Consider the following 23624-nt stretch of genomic DNA (forward strand, 5'->3'; position numbering starts at 1 on the left):
CAATTTCCAAAATATTAAGGGGAGATGGCTGGAAGAGAAAGCATGGGAGAGAGGATGCCACAGAGAGATTGGGTGGGTGAGATAGATGGACAGTGGCAGAGAAAATAAGCATGAGAGAGCAAATCAAAGGGCATTAGTCAGCAAGAGTTACATGCACAAGACAGAATGAAAGCAAGCATGCACAAGAGCAAGACAGACTGCGTGCTCGAGAACAAGAGCGCATACATACGCGAGACAGAATAAGAGCAAGTGTGTGCAAGACAGCGAGAGTGTGCACAAAGAAGTGAAAGTGTGAGAATGTGAGAGCCAAAAAGCAACAGCCAAACAGCAAGAGCAACCAGTCAACGTGTGTACACACATGAGCATGTAGTTTACAACTGGAGCGATATCTTAAAGATTAGAGCCAGGCCTTTTAAGACTGAGATTGAGACATTTCTACACAAAGGATGGTGGAAATGCCAGATCAATTGTGAACATATAACAGAGGTCGCTAGCTTCATGTTGTCCAAAGGCACTGAGCGAAATAGGGCACAGCCACAATCTCACTGAATGGTGAAATGGACTCAGAGGCTAATTGGCCTTTTCCTGTTCTATTGTTCTACCCGTATCCTCCACTAGAATTTAACTAAAAGGAACATTTCAGCAAACTTGGCCAATGAAACCTAAGGTACAAATTAAATATTTTTTTTCCAAAATGGTTGAACATTGGGTTTTAATTAGCTATTTTCAGCTTTCAGAAGAATTTTATGCTATTAAAAATCAAATGATATGTATTTAAACTATTAAAATATCTCAATACAATTAATTCACATTCATTGCATGAAAGACTACATTTCAAAACAGATACTTCACAAAAATTGAATCCTTTCAAACCAAAACTCAGAGGACATCTTAAATGGGAAAATAAATCCATCACTGTTAAGCTGTATAAAATCAAAAATCAATCCAGTTTGTCATTGTGTGATGCCTTGTTCAAAATAGCTTGAAAGTTTATTGAAGCTCATTACCTGGTGATGCCATCTTTGATGTAGTAAAGAAGACACTCTGACATGAGAGGATCCTCATTGAGGTTCACAAGGTGTGGCGTCTGACATGAAAAACAGAAAAAAAAGCGTATTGTTAAAATCTGTAGATTTTATAAGTAATTCAGGCTAATTTTGCATATTATTCTTTGCAACAAAAAAAAAACCCTATCCACTAGCCAAAGTAGAATTACAATGTCTAACCTGGCTTGAGATCTACCGAAATAACTTGCATTTCAATGACTAGTCTTAGCTCCAATAAATGCAATCATTTGAAAAGGTGTTCTCAACTTGGTCACTGGATACCTCCAGGAATAAATGCACAAACAAACAAAAAGCAAAATAGCAGATAAACCAACTTCAGTCCAGATGCATGGCTAGTTAATCAGGCAGCTGAGATGTCAGAACCGGTCTTTTCGTGTGTCCAAAAATATCCAGGGGGCAGAATGGGAATGGACAAGGGATGAAGAAAGATCGGAAAAGACCAAGGCTCCAACTCCCAATGGTATTTGGGACTTCTGTACAAGAGCACTTGCAGGTGTGATCTCATGACGTTGTGCTGCTGCCTTGACCACCCCCCTTGGGGGAAAAACAAGGTTCAATGCCACACCGTTTCTCTGTCCAAACTTGCATATCGACAATGATCACTTGGGTGAGGTACCAAGCAGCCACAATGCACCCTGCTTGCAAGAAATAAGCTTGTTCAGGAGGGGAGAAGAAAAGTCCACAGTTTAAAATTTGCAAAATGATACAAAGAACCAGATGCAAGGACACTGCATTAAATTTCTATTAACAGGGTGCTATACATAACGGCTGCTCTGTTGATCATTGGGGGAATAAAAATAAGGAGTTCCTCTTATTAAAAGGATCGAGGATTACTGAGAGAAGACAGGAGAATGGAATTGAGAAACATATCAGCCATGAACAAACGGCACAGCAGACTCAATGGGATGAATGGCCTAATTATACTCTTATATCTAGTGGTCTTATGGATACTGATAGGTTCCACAGTTACAAAAGCACTTTCTGTATCGATATACTAGTGCCAATGAATGCAAAATATTTAAGAGTGAGGTTTATCAGAAAACGTTGCAACAATAACCTTGATTACCAATTATAGTCAGCCTCGTGACCAGAAATAGCGCTTAGCAACAGAATATCTTCTATTTGCACCATTCTAAAAATTACAGTGTAATTACATTACAATTTTTATTTATTCCAATTAAGGGGGAACGAATGCAGTCTTTCAAACTCTTCTTCGCATCAATTTGACCTAAGCTTCAAAATTGTTCGGCTGCAATCTTTAAAAGCCCTCCCAAAGTCAGAACTGATGTGAACTGGCAAAATGAAAAGCAATTTGAAACAATGTTAAACAATATTCAAATGATCAGCTCACTCATAGCTTGCATATTTAATTTTCTAAAAAAATAACTGAGACTAACAATGCCATGAACATAATCTGTAATGGCTCTCACTTCTCCTTGCATTTTCCCACTCCTGAGCAAGCACAGTGAAGCATGCTTTGTGAAGGCAGATTTTAATTGGGGGTTGTTGAATCTGTTTACTTCAAACAAGAATAATTAATGCTGCTCACAGAGCTGAAGAAATTGAATTGAAATAGAATGACTAAGAACTTGAACAGTAGCTTCCAATTCATTGGGAAAAAAAAAATGATGGCCCCAGCCAGAAATTGAGGTTCAAGGTCCAAAACTTTCACGAGACCCTTCGAGACCAGAGAGATTGTTCATCCCTGGAGATGAAAGGGCAGGATTTAAACCACTATGCTGACCACATCCCGCAATAATATACAGTTTTAAAACTGTCAATTAAAAAGGCAAAAAGTCTTCCTTTGATCATGCTTTATTTGACCTTTAATCAAAATCAATTGTGTCTAAATCACTGTGGTATTAAATTATACGTTATGGTGGATTTCATGACTTTCATCATACATTCAATTAGTTTTTAACTCAACAAATTTAATCAATAAGGAAGCAGGCATCAGGATAGGACACTTCATGTTAGAAGGGACTACAACAAGAGGAAGAAAAACTGGCCTACAATGCGAGAGAGTCTAAAAGCATCCCAATATATTCCAGGACACGCCTAGATTTTCAAGATGTTCAGAACAGCACTCCCAAGAGATTTTCACAAACTCTCTCTAAATCTAAACAATTATGGGTTAGTGGTTGTCTTTTTGAGTCATTTCCGGTAGGCGAAGATTAGCTTTGTCTGTTGGATGGTTGGTTAGTGATGCAGAGTGACGTCAACATGGGTTCAATTCCTGCACCAGCTGAGGTCCCGCCTCAGGTCCCAACTTCTCAACCTCTCCCCTCACCTGAGGCATTGTGACCCTCAGGTTAAACAATTCAGATGAAAGAGCCCTCTAAAGGACTTAATTAGCCAACTGAAGTGTAAATGTTCCAAACACAAACAACTGAAGTGTAATGTTATTCATTTTATAGTCCAGACCAGACAGTGCGACCACAGAAGAACAGTGCAATACCAAGTGCTATTGCAGGTGAGAAAACTGATCAGTAGATTGAAATACACCTCCTGTAATTGTATTGTACTAAATGGACACAAAAGATTGTACACTTGTATATGCAATACTTTAATATTAAACACAAGCACCACACATCATAAATAGAGCATTTAACACCATCTTGATGCTATTGTATATACCAACCTTCTTTGGAGAAAATACACCATTGGAGTCAGCAAAAAGATCACATGGCCTTGAAGACAAATCCTAAGCAACAAAGGTGTCAGGAAGCAGAAATGCCAAAGTAAAAAGTGACAGAAAATGTATGGAGACACACAAGGAGACAACTCAACAAAAAACATAGACAAGAAAAGAGAACCATGAATTACGTGAAACAAGATACACAAGGTAGCGAGTGTAGAAGAAATTAGACTGTGCAGGATTTACAACTGAAATAAATCCATTTGAGTTCATGAGACTTGAAACAAAATCTGTGATAATATCACAAATTTCCTTGAGTAGATCATTCCTCTGAAGTCAAAGCCACACAAATAAGACAAAACTATGGTAACTTACTCTGTGAAATCTGAATATTAACCAATCATTCTACAAGGAACAAAATGGAAAATTAAGATTAATAAATTTAACTCAGCATTAGTCAAAAATTAGACAAAACTTCCCAGTGAATTGAAGCAAATTCAGTTTGACTCATGACATAATCACATCCATTTTAAACATTCATAGTAATTAACAATCACCTTTCATTTGCTTTCCATTAAAAAAGGGTAAAATCAGAATGTGCAGGAGACTTGAGTTTACATTTATATCAAGTTTGCAATGTTGAAATTGTTACACAACCCTTTCAAGGGCTTGGTTTACAGATTGATTTGAGAATCATGAATAACCACTTCAAAACATCAAACCAATGTCCAACTGATAACCTCAATTATACAAGTCATCATAGAGTTTGCATGTAATTAAGATCCACAATACTGATCTAAATCCATTTCTATCTGTTAATCAGGAAATATGTCCTGCACAATGCCCTTCACCTATTCACCACGTAAAAGAACATTCATCCATTGACTTTACAAAATCCTTTTTCCTACATTACACATATGGATTTACTCTTAAGTCATATTGTTGGACACCTGTAACCATGGGAACTTTACTCTGGAGGTGATGATGAGAACCCTTCTCAGGTAATGAGGGCCCTTCGCAGGTATTATGTATTGCATTGAATTGAATTGGATAGACCCTATTACAAATAGGACTTCCTTACATCAGCCAACTCCATCTCATGGCTCAGTTCATCGGCTATTGTAACCCTCACCTGTATTTTTGTTATCTTCAGACTGAACTAAAATGTTCCCCAGGTCAACTTCTAATCATCCATCCTACATAACACAAAAATCTTGAGTTCAACTAAAATGCAGCCACCCATGTTCCAACCCAAAACAAGTTATGTTCACTCATCAACCGTGCAATCACTGACCCATCTTGAGTTGAGTTGCAATTGAACGACTCCTCAATTTTAAAATAAAACAGAAGAGCTGCGGATGCTGCGAATCTGAAACAAAAACAGAAATTGCTGGAGAAACTCAGTCGTTCTGGCATAGTCTGTGGACAGAAAACAGAATGTTAACATTGAGTCCAGTGACCTTCTTCAGAACTGCAGAAGTGAAGTTCTGAAGAAGGGTCACTGGACTTGAAATGCTACCTGTTTCCTCTCCACAAATGCTCCCAGACTGCTCAGTTTCTCCAGCAATTTCTGGCTTTTGTGTCAGATTTTAAAATCCTCATTCTTGCTCTTAAATCCTTCCAAGGCTTTCTCCCCCGACTCCTGGCTCTTTACCATCACTCTGCTTTTAAGATACTTCTTAAATTTACCTAATATTTTCTTACATAGCTGCACAATAAAATTTGTTTAAGAACACTCCTGTAAAGTACCTTAGCATGTTTTCCTATGTCAAGGCTATATAAACGCAAGTTGTCACAGGTCATCCACCTTCAATGTGATACATTGACTAGTACATTAATTTCTTCGCAAATCATTTGATGCCACAAAGATCTGATCGCAAGATGTAAAATTAGGATGAAATTTTATAACTCTTTATTAAAGAAAGCCAAGCAGTATAGAACTTATCATTCAGGGCAAAAGAGTGAAGAGCTCTTCTCTTTTTACAAACCAAAAGAACTGTGGATGCTGGAAATCAGAAGCAAAGACAGAAATTGCTGAAAAAGCTCAGCAGGTCTGGCGGCATCTTTGGAGATAAATCAGAGTTAACGTTTCAGGTCCGGTGACCCTTCCTCAGAACTGATTTTGTTTTGTTATTTTGAATTAAGTGCCTTTCTGTGGCAGGTATTATTTAAACATAGAGAAGTTTCGTTCTTTCTGGAAAAAAAGGAAATTTTAAGGTTTCAATTAATTATTTCAAAAGCAAATAGGTTTTACTCATCCAAACAAGGTGCTTGAGCAACAAGGAAGGAAAAACAAAATAATCTGATTTTCCTCCACAGAATCTGTTCTGGTCTTGCGCAAAATGACGACAAGACTCCTGCAAATTGTTTCAAAATACTCATTCGGTTCCACTGACACCAACAAGCAAAATGGGCTTTTAAAAGGCCATAGGAGCTGTCTGTATCATATTTTGTTTATGGACAACGAGGAAATGGGCGGGGGAAGGGGTCACCAGACCCGAAACATTAACTCTGACTTTTACTTCACAGATGCAGTCAGACCTGCTGAGTTTTTATAGCAATTCCTGTTTTTGTTTCTGATTTACATCATCCACAGCTCTTAAAAATGTTATTTAATTGAAACTTAACCATCTGCCTCAGTGGGATTTGAACCCATGGCTCGGGATTTCTAGCGGCTGATGAATGATAATACCACTACCTCACATGCACAATTCTTTTAGTTCTGAGGAAGTGTCACTCAACCTGAAATGTTAACTCTGATTTCTCTCCACAGATGCAGCCAGACCTGCTGAGCTTTTGCAGCAACTTCTGTTTTTGTCCCATAGAAAATGTAACTGGCATTCCAAACCTATGGTGTCCACAGAGTTAGCAGGAAATCACAGGGCTCAGCACCGGTTATCAGTGCGTGTGAACCTTACAGTTTATGTTAGTAAACCAATCTGATCAGGCATGTTATGACTCACCTTCATAGCAGATGGGACTTGAACCTTCTGACTCAGAGGCCGGGATACTACCACCATACCATATGACCCCTTTGGATCTTTAAAATTATTTTTGATCAACCTGTTCAGACTTATTATGACACACCTCTGTTGCAGGTAATGTTTTAGATGCGAGACAGGGGCATTACTGCGAGAGAGAGAACTCCCAAGATGGCAACAAACCATTAAGCCCAGGGTTATGGGAAAGGTAGTTTTTAAGCAACAGTTTCAGACATGTTACGAACCCACCTTCATGACAGGTAGGAAATAGAAGAAATATTCTCTGGCCCAGGGGTATGGACACTAGCACTGCATCACCAGATGAAATTGAAGTGGTCCAAAGATGTGCTACGTGATTCAGTCACATTCGTGTCACATCCTTGATCAAATATTTGGAACGCGAGTCAGCAAAGTGAGGAGAAAAATATAGAATGGGCTTGTGAAAAAAGTGACAGAAGCAAGTAACTAGTATCCCCCCACCCCGAGTAATGACAAAAAAAATGAAGCAGCCACCCACAATAAGACTACTCAAAAGCAATATAGCACATTGTTGGAAATCTGAAATAAAAACACACAATCATGAGGGTCATGGTTGGGGTGAAGAGCTAAGGTCTTTTTCCCAGGGTAGGGGAGTCCAAAACTAGGGGGCACAGGTTCAAAGTGAGAGGGGCAAGATTTAAAAGGGACCTGAGGGGTATCTTTTTCACACAGAGGGTGGTGTGTGTATGGAATGAGCTGCCAGAGCTGGTGGTGCAGGCTGGTACAACTACAACATTTAAAATGTATCTGGCTGGGTATACAAATAGGAAGGGTTTAGAGGGATATGGGCCAAATGCTGGCAAATAGGTCTCGACCAGTTTAGGACATCTGGTCAGCATGGACAAGTAGGACCAAAGGGTCTGATTCTATGCTGTATGACTCAATGAAGTGCTAAGTTTCTGCAGCACGTCTGGCAGGGCAAAGAGATAAACAGAGCTAGCATCGAGTCCCCGAACAATGCTGAAGAGGAGTCATACCAAACTTGAAACATCAACTCTTTCTCTCTCAAAGAGGCTACTAGATCTACAGAAACCATTTGTTTCAAGACAGTTCACGAACTGTACTTCTTCCCAAGGTCAATTGCACAATGGAACAAACTGCCAAAACGAATATAATCACAGCCACCAGCTACATCACTGGAAATCTTTAAGGAAATCTTTAGATTATATCAACTTAGAAGTTTTCATTATCAGTGCTACCATTCCCACAGGCCATGCCTAGTTTAGTTGCTGCTGTCCACACATGCATGTTGGTAGAATACTGCAATCCTGACACAACTAAACAGAAGCCAGGCCTAGGAGGAGAATACGTAGTAACATAGAAAACAGGTAACTAAGAGAAAATAGAAGCAACAGTAGGTCATTCAGCCCTTCGAGCTAATTCAATATCATGTTCTCATATTCACCCAATATGCTTTATACCTCTAGCCCGAAGAACTACAGCTAACTCCTTCTTGAAAACATTCAATATTTTGGCCCCAACTGCTTTTTTTTATTCATTCATGGGATGAGGGCATCACTGCCTAGGCAGCATTTATTGCCCAGAGGGCAGTTAAGAGTCAACCACATTGCTGTGAGTCTGGAGTCACATGTAGGCCAGACCAGGCAAGGATGGCAGTTTCCTTCACTAAAGGACATTAGTGAACCAGATGGGTTTTCCTGACAATCGGCAATGGATTCACGGTCATCATTAGACTCTTAATTCCTGATATTTATTGAATTCAAATTCCACCATCTGCCATGGTGGGATTCGAACCCAGGTCCCCAGGACATTATCTGGGTCTCTGGATTAACAATCCAGCGATAATACCACTAGGCCATCGCCTCCATTTGTGACAGGAAATTCCACAGGTTCACCATTCTGAGTGAAGAAATGGCTCCTCATCTCAGTCCTAAACAGCCCTCCCCATATCCTTAAAATGTAACCCCTGGTTCTGGGCTCACTGGCCATTGAGAACATCCTTCCTGCATTTAGCCTGACTAGTCCTGTTAGAATTTTAAGGATTTCCCTTAAATCACCCCTTACTCTTCTGAACTCCAGTTGAATATAATCCTAATCAATCCAGTCTCTCTTCACATATCAATCCTTCCACCCTGGCAATCAGTGTGGTAAACCTTTATTACACCCCTTCCCTAGTCAGAACATCCTTCCTCAAATAAGGAAACCCAAACATAATTGGGATTGAGTTCAAGAGCCATGAAGTTATGCTGTAGCTATACAAAACCCTGGTTCAGCCACGTCTGGAGTATTGTGTCCAGCTCTGGTCACCTCATTACAAGAAAGATGTGGAAGCGTTGGAAAAGGTGCAGAGGTGATTTACCAGGATGTTGTCTGGAATGGAGGGAAGGTCTTAAGAGGAAAGATTGAGAGCGCTAGGGCTTTTCTCTTTAGAACGACGAAGGATGAGAGGTGACTTGATAGAGGTGTACAAAATGATCAGAGGTATAGATAGAGTGGACAACCAGAGACTTTTTCCTAGGGTGGAGGTAGCTATTACGAGGGGTCATAGTTTTAAAGTGAGTGGAGGTGGTTATAAGGGAGACATCAGAGGTAGGTTCTTTACTCAGAGTGGTTGGGGCATGGAATGCATTGCCGGAGAGGGTAGTGGAGTCAGCCTCATTAGGGGCATTTAAGTGGCTATTAGATAGGCATATGGATGATAGTATAAGGTAGGGGTGGAGGTTAGATAGACCTTAGGTTTAGGGTAAATGTTCGGCACAACATTGTGGGCCAAAGGGCCTGTTCTGTTCTCGGTTCTGTAATATAACGAAATAACCATCATTTACGAAATTACCGGGGGAGATATGGTGCAGTGATCGTGTCACTGGACAAGGAAACTGGGCGGTCTGGGTTAATTCTTTAAATCGGACATTTTGTGTTGCAGTGATAATGTTCCTACCTGAGCACCAGGAGACCCACATTAAGAGTCAATCACATTGCTGTGGGTCTGGAGTCACATGTAGGGCAGACCAGGCGAGGATGGCAGTTTCCTTCTCTGAAGGGCATTAGTGAACCAGATGGGTTTTTCTGACAATCGACAATGGATTCACGGTCAGCATTAGATTCTTAATTCCTGATATTTATGGAATTCAAATTCCACCATCTGCCATGGCTGGATTCGAATCTGGGTCCCCAGAACACTATCTGGGTCTCTGGATTAACAGTCCAGCGATAATACCACTAAGCTATCACCTCCCCCCTTTAGATGGTTGGCATGGACAAGCTGTACAATTCTATGACTCTAAATCCCACCTGCTCCAGTGGTGTATAATAACATCTCTGAACAGGTTGATTAGAAAACGTCTAAAAGATATTTGTGTGGCTTTGACTGAAGCGATCAAAAGTGGATTTTATTTAACCTTACAAACTCAATAAAACATTTTCAGGAGAGCTATTACCAAGGTGAAAACTTTACTACCCTTGACTTCAGTCTCAGGCTCATAAACTGAAATGTTGTAAACCAACCTTTTCAGGAGCAAACATTTCATCTGATTCAAACAAGTCAGATGATGCCCGGTTATTAATCTGAACAGGATGCAATGGCAGAAAACAGGATCAAAATTTGAAGTTAAAGTACATGACAATGACAAACAAATAATTAAATAAGTTTCTTTATACTGGTGTGCACACAAATGCCTTAAGTTTGTGACCTAAATCTACACTCAGGAAAAAATGGTTTTAAAGAAAAATATTTAGCAAGGGCTATTGGCATAATTTGATGCTAATTAAGTTGACATTAAGGATTAAAACAGTGTGGACAATATCATTCCCTATTACTGGCTGAAAAAATGGTTAACATGGCCAGAACATAAGAACGAAGGGAAATCACTAATAGAACAGATCCCAATGAGAATGAATTATATTGTGCATTTGAATTTTAAACAAAATTCAGAATTTTAACTTAGCACAAATTTTCTACCCATCTTTTTCATATCACATTATTATGGTGTGCATAATTAATATTTGCTTTGAGAGTTAATTCAGTAGCGTTCAAACCTTGAACGGTCAAAGTCTTTGTACATTTTGGGAATGTTCTAGACAGAGTAATCCCATTTTACAGCATCAGTTACCATAGAAATATCTGTGAAATGTTAATTCCAGGAACTAATCTAAACTAAAAGAACAGGCATCAATATTGAAAATCAATATTGAAAAGCACAAAAGAAAAGGAACACAACTATCCAGGGTGTTTATGAGGGTACTTGACAAAACAAATCATCAGATATTTCCCAAAAGAACTGTGGATGCTGAAATCAAGACAAAAATAGAAATTGCTGGAAAAGCTCAGCAGGTCTGACAGCCTCTGTGGAGAGAGATCAGAGGTAATGTTTCGGGTCGAGTGACCGTTCCTCACCGTTCTGAGGAAGGGTCACCCGACTCAAAACGTTAACCGATTTCTTTTCGCAGAAGCTGCCAGACCTGCTGAGCTTTTCCAGCAATTTCTATTTTTGTATCCACTATTTCCAGTACTTTTTGGAATTACCCAAGGAACAATGTTAGAACATCAAACCATAACAACCAGGAGGAGAAGGACTGAATAGCCTACAAGATACACTGCCACTCAATGAGCTTGTGGCTGATTTTCCACATCCATACTTCTGCATACAGATGCTTCAAGTATCTTGTGATGTTAAATAGAAGTAATTATGATACTCTGCAAGTAGTTCTAACACCTTTACTTCTGGCCAGTGCACACCAGTAGAGGTCACATACACAAAATGCAGTTATGTTATAAATGACGTGGGAGACATAACAATAACAGACTTTGCAAAAAAGTGGGTGAGTAATGGAAAGCAAAAAGCTGCAACTGTAGATAAAGAAAGCTTTAGGAAAAGTTAGGAAGCAAATAGTTACCAGAGGAAAATGGAAGTATTAAGTAACGATGTGATTAACTTTTCCACCCCTGTGCCAGTTTATTTTTTGTTTTACCCATGATGCTTGGTATAAAGCATCTACCTTTTTCGGTGAGAATACTCCCAACGTGCCTCCATCCTCTCGTATAGCAACTCCCATTTCAGCAAGGAGGGCCTCCCTAGAATTAAAGAAATGTCACTGCAGTCAGCTGCTAATGAACGGTTTCAGCTCAGCTCAACAAACAGCTCTGATTATCATGTCACAACAAATGAGAAGCATCAGTGCACTGAATCCAAACAGCTCAGAATCTTCGCAAAACAGAGCTTGCGAATTAACTGAAAGGCCAACTTCACCTTCAAATGGAAAATCCAAGATGTTCAGACAAACAAAAATATTGGTTTTATCACACCAACTGCAACTGTTTTTATTGCCTGAAACAAATGGGTAACAGGTGGGGATTTCAGGGCACTTTAGAAAAAGATTTTTAAAACAGTATGTTTGCTGACAGCAATGATCGGATGATGGTTGCTGACTGCACATGATGTTTAAAAATAAAAATCCTACTTTAAATCTTTACTTTTCCAAGGCAAATACTTTCATTAAATCTTTCTCAATTTTACATATTTGGAACACTTTTTAGAAATATATTTCTGAAAGAACATTGTTGCTTGTGCACATGCTCCTAGTATCACCAAGCTCAGTCTTTTATAATATATTTTTAAAAAGTCACTACACAATATTGCATGCAGTGCCCTCTAAACTAAGAGAAATCAAATCAGCTTACTGCAATTCCACACACACACACACACACACACACACACACACACAAGAGAGCAAACATGCAGACATACACAAACACTCTAGGTTCAATTTGTAATAAAACAATCATTGCAGCAATTAGAGTTAACAAGGTGTAGAGCTGGATGAACACAGCAGGCCAAGCAGCATCAGAGGAGCAGGAAAGCTGACATTTCGGGTCTGGACCCTTCTTCAGAAAAATTGCAGCATTGCAGCAATTAGACTACATTCTCTGCAATCTTGGAGGATCTCAAGTCAAACATTATCTGCAAGATGAGTCAGGACTTCAAAAAGTGGCTGAAACCTTGGTTTGCTAAAGACACTGCCATCTTTAAAAATAAAAATTTGTTTGTGCAAATGTCATTCATTGACACAAAAATCTGCAAGTTGTAGTCCAGTACAGAGACTGTCAGATAAACAAGGAATGTCAGTCATCTCTGATTGCATGAGAAGATGAGGTACAAGCAACATCCGATAGAGGAATCTATCTTACTTTTAAATTTAAAAAAACTGCCTGCTTACTATCAGATTGAATTTCTAACCATTAGAGACAGGCATAATTTTGACATTTTTACTAACGGAGTATTATTTTTTGGAGTAGGAGAGGCAGCCCTCCTGATGGTCACTATATCCATACAATGAAAGTCAATTTTTAAAGACAAGTTTGACTGAGGGCACCAAATTATGCTTTCGTTCTGGTGTCTTATGAAGATAAATGGGTCCATGTCTTAGTCAAAAATTATGACTAAAAATGAATGAAATTCCTTGCACAGGGCATGTTAGTGAAGTCAAGCTATACTCTGCAGAGCGTGAGGTGTGACTTGTATGAAAAAAAATGCACTTGTAAATTTGTACAGAATATGGAGGTCTGAAATTCTGCAGCTTTGAAATAGAGGTTTTGAAAGAAGGGAAGCTCTGACCTCTCCATTCGAATTGCTTCAGTTTTCCTCAGCTTCTCCTCCCATGTCTCATTCAGCTCAGCAATGATCTTTTCCGATTCCTGCAAATAGAGAGACACACATTTAGATATTTTAAAATCAACCTATTCTGACATATTATGACACCTTTCTCGGGCAGGTGGGACTTGAACTCCAGACCCAGTGGTGGGGACACTAGGAGCTGAGGAAAATGCATTGAGAACACTGCCAATTCATGATTGATTTCATTACCTAATCAGTCACTGAAGAATAAAAAAAAAGTGGAGGAATCTCCTTCTAGAAAGTTAAATTTTGTTGATTCACACTTTTAAGACATAGTTTCATCCAGATGTTTCCGTCTGCTTTATTCAGAAGTCTCTCCCACAACATTTTGGTTTTGAAAATGAATACTCATCAGTTGCATATCTACAAACCAGAAAGTGGGTGCTGACTCTGAGTTTGACAATCTCTTAACACTTAGCAATTTCCTACATTTTACCCTGGAATAAAACAAAAAAACAAAAAAAAAATGGTTGGGTATCCTTTGATTACAATGTTAATTTGGAATCTACACACACAAAAGCACATATATAAAGAGCTGCCCAAGGAAGTGGATAATGAGATTTACTCTGAAAACAATCAGTTACGCCCTTGGGTCTGTTCCACCATTCAATAGGATTGCAATTGATCTGTGAACAAACATCATATATGACTTCCTCAGACATTTTAAAATTAGCGTCAAGCACTTTCACTGGTCGTAAAGTGGTATTAAAACATGTGGTGATCATGAAACGTGCCACAATAACGCAAGCTTTTCTTTCAGATTGGTAGGGATACGAAAAGTGTTAAAAGGTAAAAGGAGTGAGAGAGCTTTAACAAACACAGATAAGTGCCAATCAGCCTGCAAAGGGCTGCTATCTAGAATCTCCCGAATAAAAATGTTTCAAAGTGGGGCAATCCCTGTTGGCTACAGTCCTTTACTGTCAATACCATTGACAAAAGCTGTCTTTCCTTCTTATCTTGAAATGAACACGAGCAGAAACTTTGTGGTATGACTGGAACCACTCCAGGAAGGAGCTCCCATCTGAAGAGTGGCAGCCCATCCACCAGTTAAACAGTTCAGATTTATCCAAGAAAGATGATAATATTCACTACTTAAACTACCATCAACTGAAAAGCACAACAACTCAATCAGCTGAATCAAGATTTGACACAGGAAGGCATTCCTTGATGGTTTTGCTCAAAATGACAACCGTACTATGTATTTATGATAGGTTCTGCTGCAGTCATAACACAAACATAGAAAATAGAAGCTGGAATAGGCTATTCATTATGATAATGGCTGATCATCTAATTCAGTACTCTGCACCCATTTTCTCCCTGTATCCTTTGATCCCTTTAGCCCAAGAACTGCATCCAACTCCTTCTTGAAAACAAGATTTTGGCCTCAGCCACTCTGAATGAAGACATTTTCCCCAGATGTATTAAACGGCCAACCCTACATCCTTAGACAGTGACTTCCTGTGTTTACCCTGTCACACAAAATCTTGCGTTACACAAAATCTAGCTGAAATATTGAATTTCAACTTCTCCCTTCCACCCTGTGCCTTTAAACAATTCTATTAACTTCCAATTGTGCTGGTATATTGGGCATAAGGAACTCATTATTTAACTTGCCTTGTATAAACATGAGAAATTTAAATTTACTCCATTATAAACAGCTGAAAAAAAAAATGCCCAGATGAGATTTTTGAATCTTAACTGTTTTCTTTCCCCAATGCGGTTGTATGATACTTCAATTTGCAAACACACAATAGTCCCCTTCTCATTTTAGTTTACACCTGCCTTGAAATGTTATTTGCATCTTCCAATGAAATGACATCATGCCATGACAGGTTCATTATCAAGGGACTGCAGGAGCATGTTCAGTCTAGTTGCTGTAGTAACCAGCATTAACTGCAGTATCATTAGAATGCTTCTTCTCTCATGTGGTTTGGAAAGCACTTACATGCTCTGAAATGTATCACTTTTTTTTGGGAGGGGTGTCGGTTTACGAACAGATTGGAGAGAAGATATCCGTTTCAACACGTAGAAGAAATCCCTCAACTAAATGAACAACTGCATTCTTTCTTCTGTCATAATACTGCAGTAAACCATGTCCAAAGATACCATGAAAGGCTACTTGACAAGAACAGTGCGACATTTGTGATTAGGAGCCTCTAAAAAGGTTTGTACCAGCGGGAATATTTTACAGCTGGCCAAAAGACTTTCATTCTAATGTTCATAAAAAATAATACCATTTCCTTCCAGTGAGCTCTGTTCTATGTACAGATACGTCACTACCGAGAAGATACAAAGATAAGGGCTGGGCAGATTAGACATTTTACAATGTTAGTTAAAAAGCACACACAAATTTACACATCCTCAGGACATCCTAAAATGCCAATTACTTGTATTACTAGATTTCTGTCAACACTATGCAGACAAACATGTCACCTAATTTGTATGTTATAGGTCACATTAAAGATAATAAGAGAAATAGCCATTCACCTTTTGATGGATTTGTCCAAAGGATAAATGTTGATGAGGCTAATCAAGATAACTGCCCTGATCTGCATGAAATGGTATCACAGGGTCTTTTAATTGTCAGAATAAACAGATTTGGTGTCTCATCCAAAAGGCTGAACCTTCAACAATGCAGCATTCATTACTGCACTGAAGAGGTAGCCTAGATTACGTATTTAAGTATGTTGTGTGGGGCTGATTCAGAGAGAAATGCCATTACTGAAAGAAGTGGACTTGAACTACGGTCCCAGGAAAGGGAAAACTTCCTCACCCATGATTTATTTCATGGAAAAACTACCCTCTTGCCTTGCCCCTCTCAGCTCAGGTCATTTGGTCACATCCTGGCAAGGCAGGTTGTGCGTATTCCAAAGCTGCTGCCATTGCTGTTTGTAACTGGTGGTCATTTTATTTTTAAAAGGAGTGTTACTTAGTTGCCCCTTGGTGCCTCCAGGCACAACTAATGCACACAAGTGCAGCAGACCTGCTCCTCAGTAAATAAACGCAAAATACTGTGAATGCTGGGAAATGTCAGCAGGTCTGACAGCATCTGTGGAGAAAGAAAGAGTTACTGTTTTGAGTCTGATACGACTCCTGTTCAGAAGATTCATACCAGACTTGAAACATTAAGTTTCTTGCTCCACAGATGCTGCCAAACCTACTGAGTTTCTCTTCAACAAAATTGGCTTCACATATCTATCAGAAACAGCACAAAAATTGGCCAAATCAGCACACACTGGTCATAACATAGTGGACCACAACTCTCCTTATTCCCTGAACCAAATGCTTTTTACTTTAGTGATGAAATTAGTGGGGAGGAGTGGGGGCACAGTCTGAGAATAAGTGATAAGCCATTTATGACAGAAACAGCAAAGACATTTTTCATGCAGTGACTAATGAATCCTTGGAATCTCTGCCTAAGAAGGCTCAGTGAATCAACACCGAGTGTGAAAGAATTTTAAATATTAAAACATATCAAGCAATGTGAGGATAATGCAGGAAAATGGGTGTTAAAGGTAGGAAATCAGCCATGATTCAATTGAACGGTGGAGGGGCCTTGAGAAACAGAATGGCGTCCTCTTGTTCCTGATTTTGCTATGTGAGAGTGACCATTGTTTGGCAAGTAGATACACATTCCCAGAACTAAATCGGAAGGTCACAATGTGACCATTCATTATTATTTGAAATCTCAGTGATGTCTTCAGATATTCTTCCATTAGAGGTAACTAAGAGTTACAAGGCCTTTACATTAATGGAATGTCAATAAAAATATCAGCACCATTTCCTTTACAGTTTCCTTTTTGTTAAGTAGTCCCTCGTCAAGTCATTCAGATTTGAAGTATAACAATCCCTGTCTGATTTCTATTGTAGGATTTCCTAAACTTCAAATATACCTCGAGCCAGTTACCACTCTACATTTGTGAACACACCAAGTGAGTTCAGCTAGACATTTGTATTTGAAGTGACTGTTGGGGAACAGTAGAGATGATCCACCCTCATTGAAGAGAATTATTTAGCCCTTGTTCTTCACCTCTGTCCAAAGGCAAAATCCTGAATCTACAGTATTGATGGGCACTGGCATAAAGCAATCTACATTCCACCTCAAAAATTTAATCACTCTCATTTTCAGATCACCAATCTGCTGAGCAATTTTGGTACATTATTCCAAATATTAAACATTCATGTCACTTTGATTTGCTTCAAACATCTGTAAAACCTTCTTCAATATTAACATGAGGCACCTTGAGTACAGTGAGGGATGTATGGGGAGCCTTCTCTCTTCCCTGAAGGACTTTGCTCACAGTCAATTTGCAATTTAAATGTTGCATTCAGTGGACGGAACAGCATTTGACTGTGCAATGGTAATTAGAATCCTTTATTTTCTCTAATCTTCATTAAGGACTGAATTATATTCAATAGGCAAACATAGCCCCTCTGGATAAAATGACAGCCTGCAAACTTTGCTGGTTTAATTACACAGGAAATATTTCCTATCTTGGCAGCTCAAAAAATTTAATTCAGTATGACTTGCAAATTCTAAATCACAAAAAAAGTGTGAAGCTTAAGCACCAAAATTTTAAAAAATATATATATTTGCACACATGGAAAAACAAATCAGGAAGAGGAATATGTCATGCAGCCCCTCAAGTCTGCTCTGCCATCCTATAAATTCATGGCTGATCTGATCATTACACATTCCCACCTGATAACCTTTTATCATCCTTGCTTAACAACAATTTATTCAACTCTAACCTAAAAATATTAGATGACTCTGCTTCTGCCATTTTTTAAGGCAAAGAATTCTAAAGATTTAGAACTTTTAGGAAATAGAAATTCTCATTATCTCAGTCTTAAGTGGCCAATCTTTTTTTGAAACTGCGTTCTCTAATTCTATATTCTCCCATAAGAGGAAACAGCTTTTCCACATGCACCTCATGACCACCCCTCAGGATCTTATTTGGTTCAACATGACTGTGCAAACTCCACACATTCTCCCTGTGTCTGTGTGGGTTTTCTCCAGGTGCTCTGGTTTCCTCCCACAGTCCAAAGATGTGCAGGTTAGGGTGGATTGGCCATACTAAATTGCCTGTAGTATTCAGGGATGTGCAGGCTAGGTGGCTTAGCCATGGGAAATGTAAGAATACAGGGATTGGGTGGAGTCTGGGTGGCATGCTGTTCGGATGGTCAGTGTGTACTCAATGGGCTGAATGGCCTACTTCCATACCGTAGAGATTTTAATGATGATGGGTTTCAACCTGAAACTTTGACTTTCCCTGCTCCTCAGATGCTGTCTGACCTCCTGTGCTTTTCCAGCTCCACATTTATTGACTGTAGAGATTTTGATCCTATGAATCAAGTCACCTTATATTTACCAATATTCAATAAGTTATCAAATATCTTTGCATTGCCTGAAAAGGTCATCAACCTGAAACACTAACTGTTTCTCTTCACAGATACTGCCTAACCCAAGTGCACACTCTATTTTCTGCTTGTATAATCTGTGACTATTATCTCTAACATATATATTTTTACACAGCCTAGAGGCATAAGCTAATCAAAATACCTCAAAACTTTAAGTTCAATAATTTAGGAAGATTATTTAGTTTAATTCTAAAAATAAAAAGAGCTACTTCATTATATTTAACAGGTAACTTGTCTCAAATTGCCCAGAGTACAGGTGGAAAAACCAACATGCTCCCTCTGCCCAAAGTCCAGCTAGTCTGCAATATCTACTGAGGTCAATTACATCACTCTTTGATGTTTGGTTTTATGCTCACATCCAGGAGTTTGGTTTCAAGAGAAACTGGTCATGGAGAAGGCAAAGCCAAGAACTATCTTCAGCCTTATGCTTCTTTATAACACTGTTTATGACATATCAAGATGAAATATTATAAAATGGTATTCAGAGATGTACCAGGTTCTAACCTTAGTTATATTATTGAAAGGCTATTCTATGAATTCCATACCAAATGCTAGTTGGTCTATGCCATATGCTTTTGTCCTGCTTTCCAACACTCACATGCCAGACTCCAGGCCTCTTCTAGCCCTGAGTGCATTTCTCTCTTCCCCTCTTTGCTCTGCCCACACCAGGTAATTTTTACACCAAGTGAGAAGCCACCATCATGACATCATTACAAGTTTGTTCCAGGATCCCAAAGCCTTGACACAACAAGTCACCCCAACTGCCCCATGCCCCAGGTTTCCTGCAGGTAACCCAATGACTAAGAAAAACATTTTTATACCCAATAATGAAACTCGACAACAGTAATCAGAATGTAAAATGATACACCAATAACATGAAAAAAAAAAAGTGTTACCATCCAAAGTCTTGGTTAGACCAAATATAAATATTCTGAGAATTAGAAGGACATAGTGGCTATGTGGACAATGCAGTGTAGATTTCCTGGAGAGCGATAAGTGGACTCCAAGGGATAAGTTAAGAGATGAGATTGCACAAGGTGGGGTTGTATTCGGCATCAGTGAGAGAGTGGGCCCTGTGTGCAATGGTGGATGAAGATAGCGGCAAGGCCCAACAAATGACGAAGGAGAAGGCTCTGGAAGTGACGGCAGCAATGCCAGGACAAGGCAGACACAGTTCCAGCCAAGCCCAAGGTCTCCCGGCGAGCGAGCAGCAAGTCCCAGGCTTAATCCCCTGGTCCAGACACGCAGGCCAAGCTGAGGCTCTAGGTCCGTGGCTAGGCCTGGGTGCTTGACGATTTTGGTCCCACTTCAGGACCCTGCGGCATTGGAGAGGTTGGCCCAGCGTGAACTCATGGTGCTGGTAGAGTTGGAGGAGGTGAGATGGCAGAGTGGTAACTCTAGTTCCAGCGGCGGCAGAGTGGCAAAGTGTGGTTGCAGCACTGTCCTTAGTTTAGCAGCAGGGACTCAAGGCATCAGGATGGAGGAGCATGGATCCAAGCCCATAGCTGAGCCAGAAGCGGGAGCTGTTTCAAACACCACTTAACCTTATTGAAATAAGACTAGAAGACGAACCTTATTGTTTCATTTTTCTGGCTTTATATTCTGTGCTTTGGTTTATTCTCTGCGTTTTAAGATGGTGCTACATAGTGGTGACACTAAACAACACTATATTTGTACAAAATACACATGACAATAAATCAAACCAAACCAAACCTGGAATTCAGCAGGTAAAGAAGTGCTTTCAAGATAAAGGGGAACATATATGGTACATTTTTAATAAACGAGAAGACGACGGTGAGGTTGTTGGTCAGTCAGTCTTACTGACTGGTATGGACAGATTGTGGGACCAAATAGCCTGCACCATGAACTGTTCAAAAGTGAGAAGTGTTAAAACATTGAGGAGTCGCACATTAAAATTGCATTATGTCTTTTGTATCCAAACTGAAAATTCAACACACAAGATGCTCTTTTAAATACTGACATTCTAGGGCTGGATGTAATTGCGGAAGTATTGTGATTCTAAATATCATGACGAAAATGCAAGAATTGTTAATTAAGCACTTACCTTTAAGCGTTCAATGGCCTCTTCACCACCTGGAGTTGACATTATTCTCTCTTGCAGGCTGGTCACTGACTGAATGCCTGCCTGGCTGCTCAGCGAAGACGAGGAAGGGGAAGCAGTCAGTGTACCCACGGGTGCTGTGGAGAAATGGCCAGGCCTTTGATTTCCTGAAGCTAGTTTGTACTTATGTTTACTGTTCTGTATCTCTTTCAAGTCTGAGTAAGAGGAGCAGCAGACCAAGGGAAAAGGAAGTGGAAGAGAAAAAATAAGGAGAAAAGAGGAAAGGAAAGACATAAGATCCACAAGACAGGGTTATGGAATGGGCATATACACTCGATGGTAGTTCTAAAACAGTGCATTCTGATTCTGATCAGCTTTACGATAAACAGAACAAACAAGGTCCATGGATACGTGGTAAATACAAAAATGGTAAAGTCCTTGTGCAATTTTTAACTATAACAACTTTGGAGGTACACGACAGAAACAAACTGCGTACAGGATGTATTAAAGTATATAAATTCATAACATTTAAATACAATACTGTTCAAATTTCTAAACTTTTAACTCAATCATCATCCTTTGTGATGCTTCATTTGAATTAAATTTTCTGACATTTTTCCATTTGCTGGTGAGCGATTTCATAATAAAAGATTTTATAAAAAGAATAGCTCATTTAATAGTTTCTTTCATGTCCACAAAGTTATTCTAATGTAATGTCACACGAGGAATTTACAAGTATTCTATTACGAATATATAAAAAGCATACATCTGAATTAATTTTACTATGATTCATGAACCTGCATATTCAATTTATCAGATTCTGTTCATTGAATATGCAGAGGTGAATCGAACAAGGTGCTGCCCATAATACCTGACCACTCATATTGTCATGTCCACAGAAGATAAACTCAAAGATGCATAGTGCTTTTATTTGGTTATTCTACAGAGCCCCTGTAAGACTTTAAAACCACCATCAGTGTAGCACCAACAATGTAAAAAGTTAACAGATCTGGTCATATTACTGTCTGATAAAGTGATTGGCGAAGCAGTTGGCTAATGCAGATGACATTACACGTGCATATACACAGAGACCTCTCTTGTGCTCAAAGCTTACAGAAATATTGTGTGTTCAAAACTGCAAACACATTGGATTAAAATAGACAAGTAGACCAACAGAACTTTGGCATCACATCACCCTACAATGTTCACAAACATGGGAAATGCTTATTTGCGTGTTGTTTGAGCTAAGTTTGAAAAATGGCCTCCAAAAAGACCAACATAGCCACTGGTAGAGAAATTAAGTTCAGATCATTATTATTGCCTTAGTCATGGATTTATTCTTGTAAAACTAGCTTTGTCTGGCACCCTCCCTCTCCCTCAATTTGATGTGCAAGCGATGGCCTAGTGGTATTATCACTGGAATGTTAATCCAGAGACCCAGATAATGTTCTGGGGACCCAGGTTTGAATCCTGCCACAGCAGATGCAGGGATTTGAATTCATAAAAATATCAAGTTAAAGAGAAAAATAATAACCATAATACCATTGTCGATTGTCAGAAAAACCCATCTGCTTCACTGATGTCCATTAGGGAAGGAAACTGCCATCCTTACCTTGTCTGGCCTACATGTGATCATAGATCATCACAGAATCTCTACAGTGTGGAAACAGGCTCTTCGGCCCAACAAGTCCACACCGACACTCAGAGCATCCCACCCAGACCTACTCCCCTAATCTACACATCCCTGAACACTATGGGCAATTTAGCATGGCCAATCCACCTAGTCTACACATCTATGGACTGTGGGAGAAAACCAGAGCACCCACAGGAAACCCATGCAGACACGAGGAGAACATGGAAACTCCACACAGACAGTTGCCCGAGGGTGAAATTGAACCTGAGCCCCTTGCGCTGTGAGGCAGCAGTGCTAACCACTGAGCCACGATGCCGCCCCAAGACTCCAGATCCACAGCAATGTGGTTGCCTCTTAACAGCCCTCTGGACAATTAGAGATGGGCAATAAAGCCTGACCTAGCCAGTGATGTCCCCAGCCCATCAGTAGATAAATAAAAATTTGTATGTACAATATCTTTCAAGAACACCAGTTCCACCAATCTCAACAACAGAAACATAGGCATCACTGTCATATGCTAAGCAATTTGAAATTGGAGCTCCACTGAGGAAGAATGAAGACATTTACAAGTGGACACCTATTATTTGGCACATATCAAGTGCTCCATCCTCAGCAACAAGCAGGGCTCTGTTTGTGAACAATTATAACAACATACATTTCGGGTCTTGCAGTTGTGACTGATTTATATTATTTTAAAGAAGATAAAATCAACATTTTCAAATGATGCACAGAGTACAGTCAAAAAAGATCATAGTGTGATGTGATGCCATTCTTTTCTCAACCCAAAAAGTGAATTGTGTGAACTGCAGAAAGAACGTCTAAAAACGAAATCTGAAGTGAGATGTTGGGGCTGCAGTCGGAAGCTGTGAAGGTGCTTCCCCCAAAAGTGAACAAAGCAACCTAATATCCAGAGCAGATGCATACACTCATTTCCACAAACACACACAGAAAAGCAAGCTTGCAAGAGCACATGTTAGAACACATTCCCAGCCTACCCATTTACATATTTGCACAGAACGCAGCACAGACACTCTCCAAAAACCTATCTGCGATACCCCCACAAGCGACACCACTGATCTGTTCATGCAAAGTCTGGACTGAAGCAAAAGCAATTTAAAAGCAGAAGAGTTCTCTTTGGCAGGAGAATGAGA

The 23624-nt window shown here is 39.5% G+C and overlaps 1 protein-coding gene across 1 annotated transcript in view; it reads right to left on the minus strand.

Moving 5' to 3' along the window:
* Positions 1-23624, minus strand: part of kif1b (kinesin family member 1B) — a 150464-nt gene that overhangs the window by 106843 nt on the left and 19997 nt on the right. The window contains exons 13-16 of the mRNA XM_048614861.1: positions 20844-21055; positions 13298-13377; positions 11682-11757; positions 1008-1087 (exon numbers count right to left, since the gene is read on the minus strand). Coding sequence (XP_048470818.1) covers positions 1008-1087; positions 11682-11757; positions 13298-13377; positions 20844-21055 — 448 coding nt within the window. The remainder of the gene's footprint in view (positions 1-1007; positions 1088-11681; positions 11758-13297; positions 13378-20843; positions 21056-23624) is intronic.

This window comes from Rhincodon typus, chromosome 31 (genome assembly GCF_021869965.1).
Source record: "Rhincodon typus isolate 14 chromosome 31, sRhiTyp1.1, whole genome shotgun sequence".
In the NCBI taxonomy this organism is placed as follows: domain Eukaryota; kingdom Metazoa; phylum Chordata; class Chondrichthyes; order Orectolobiformes; family Rhincodontidae; genus Rhincodon; species Rhincodon typus.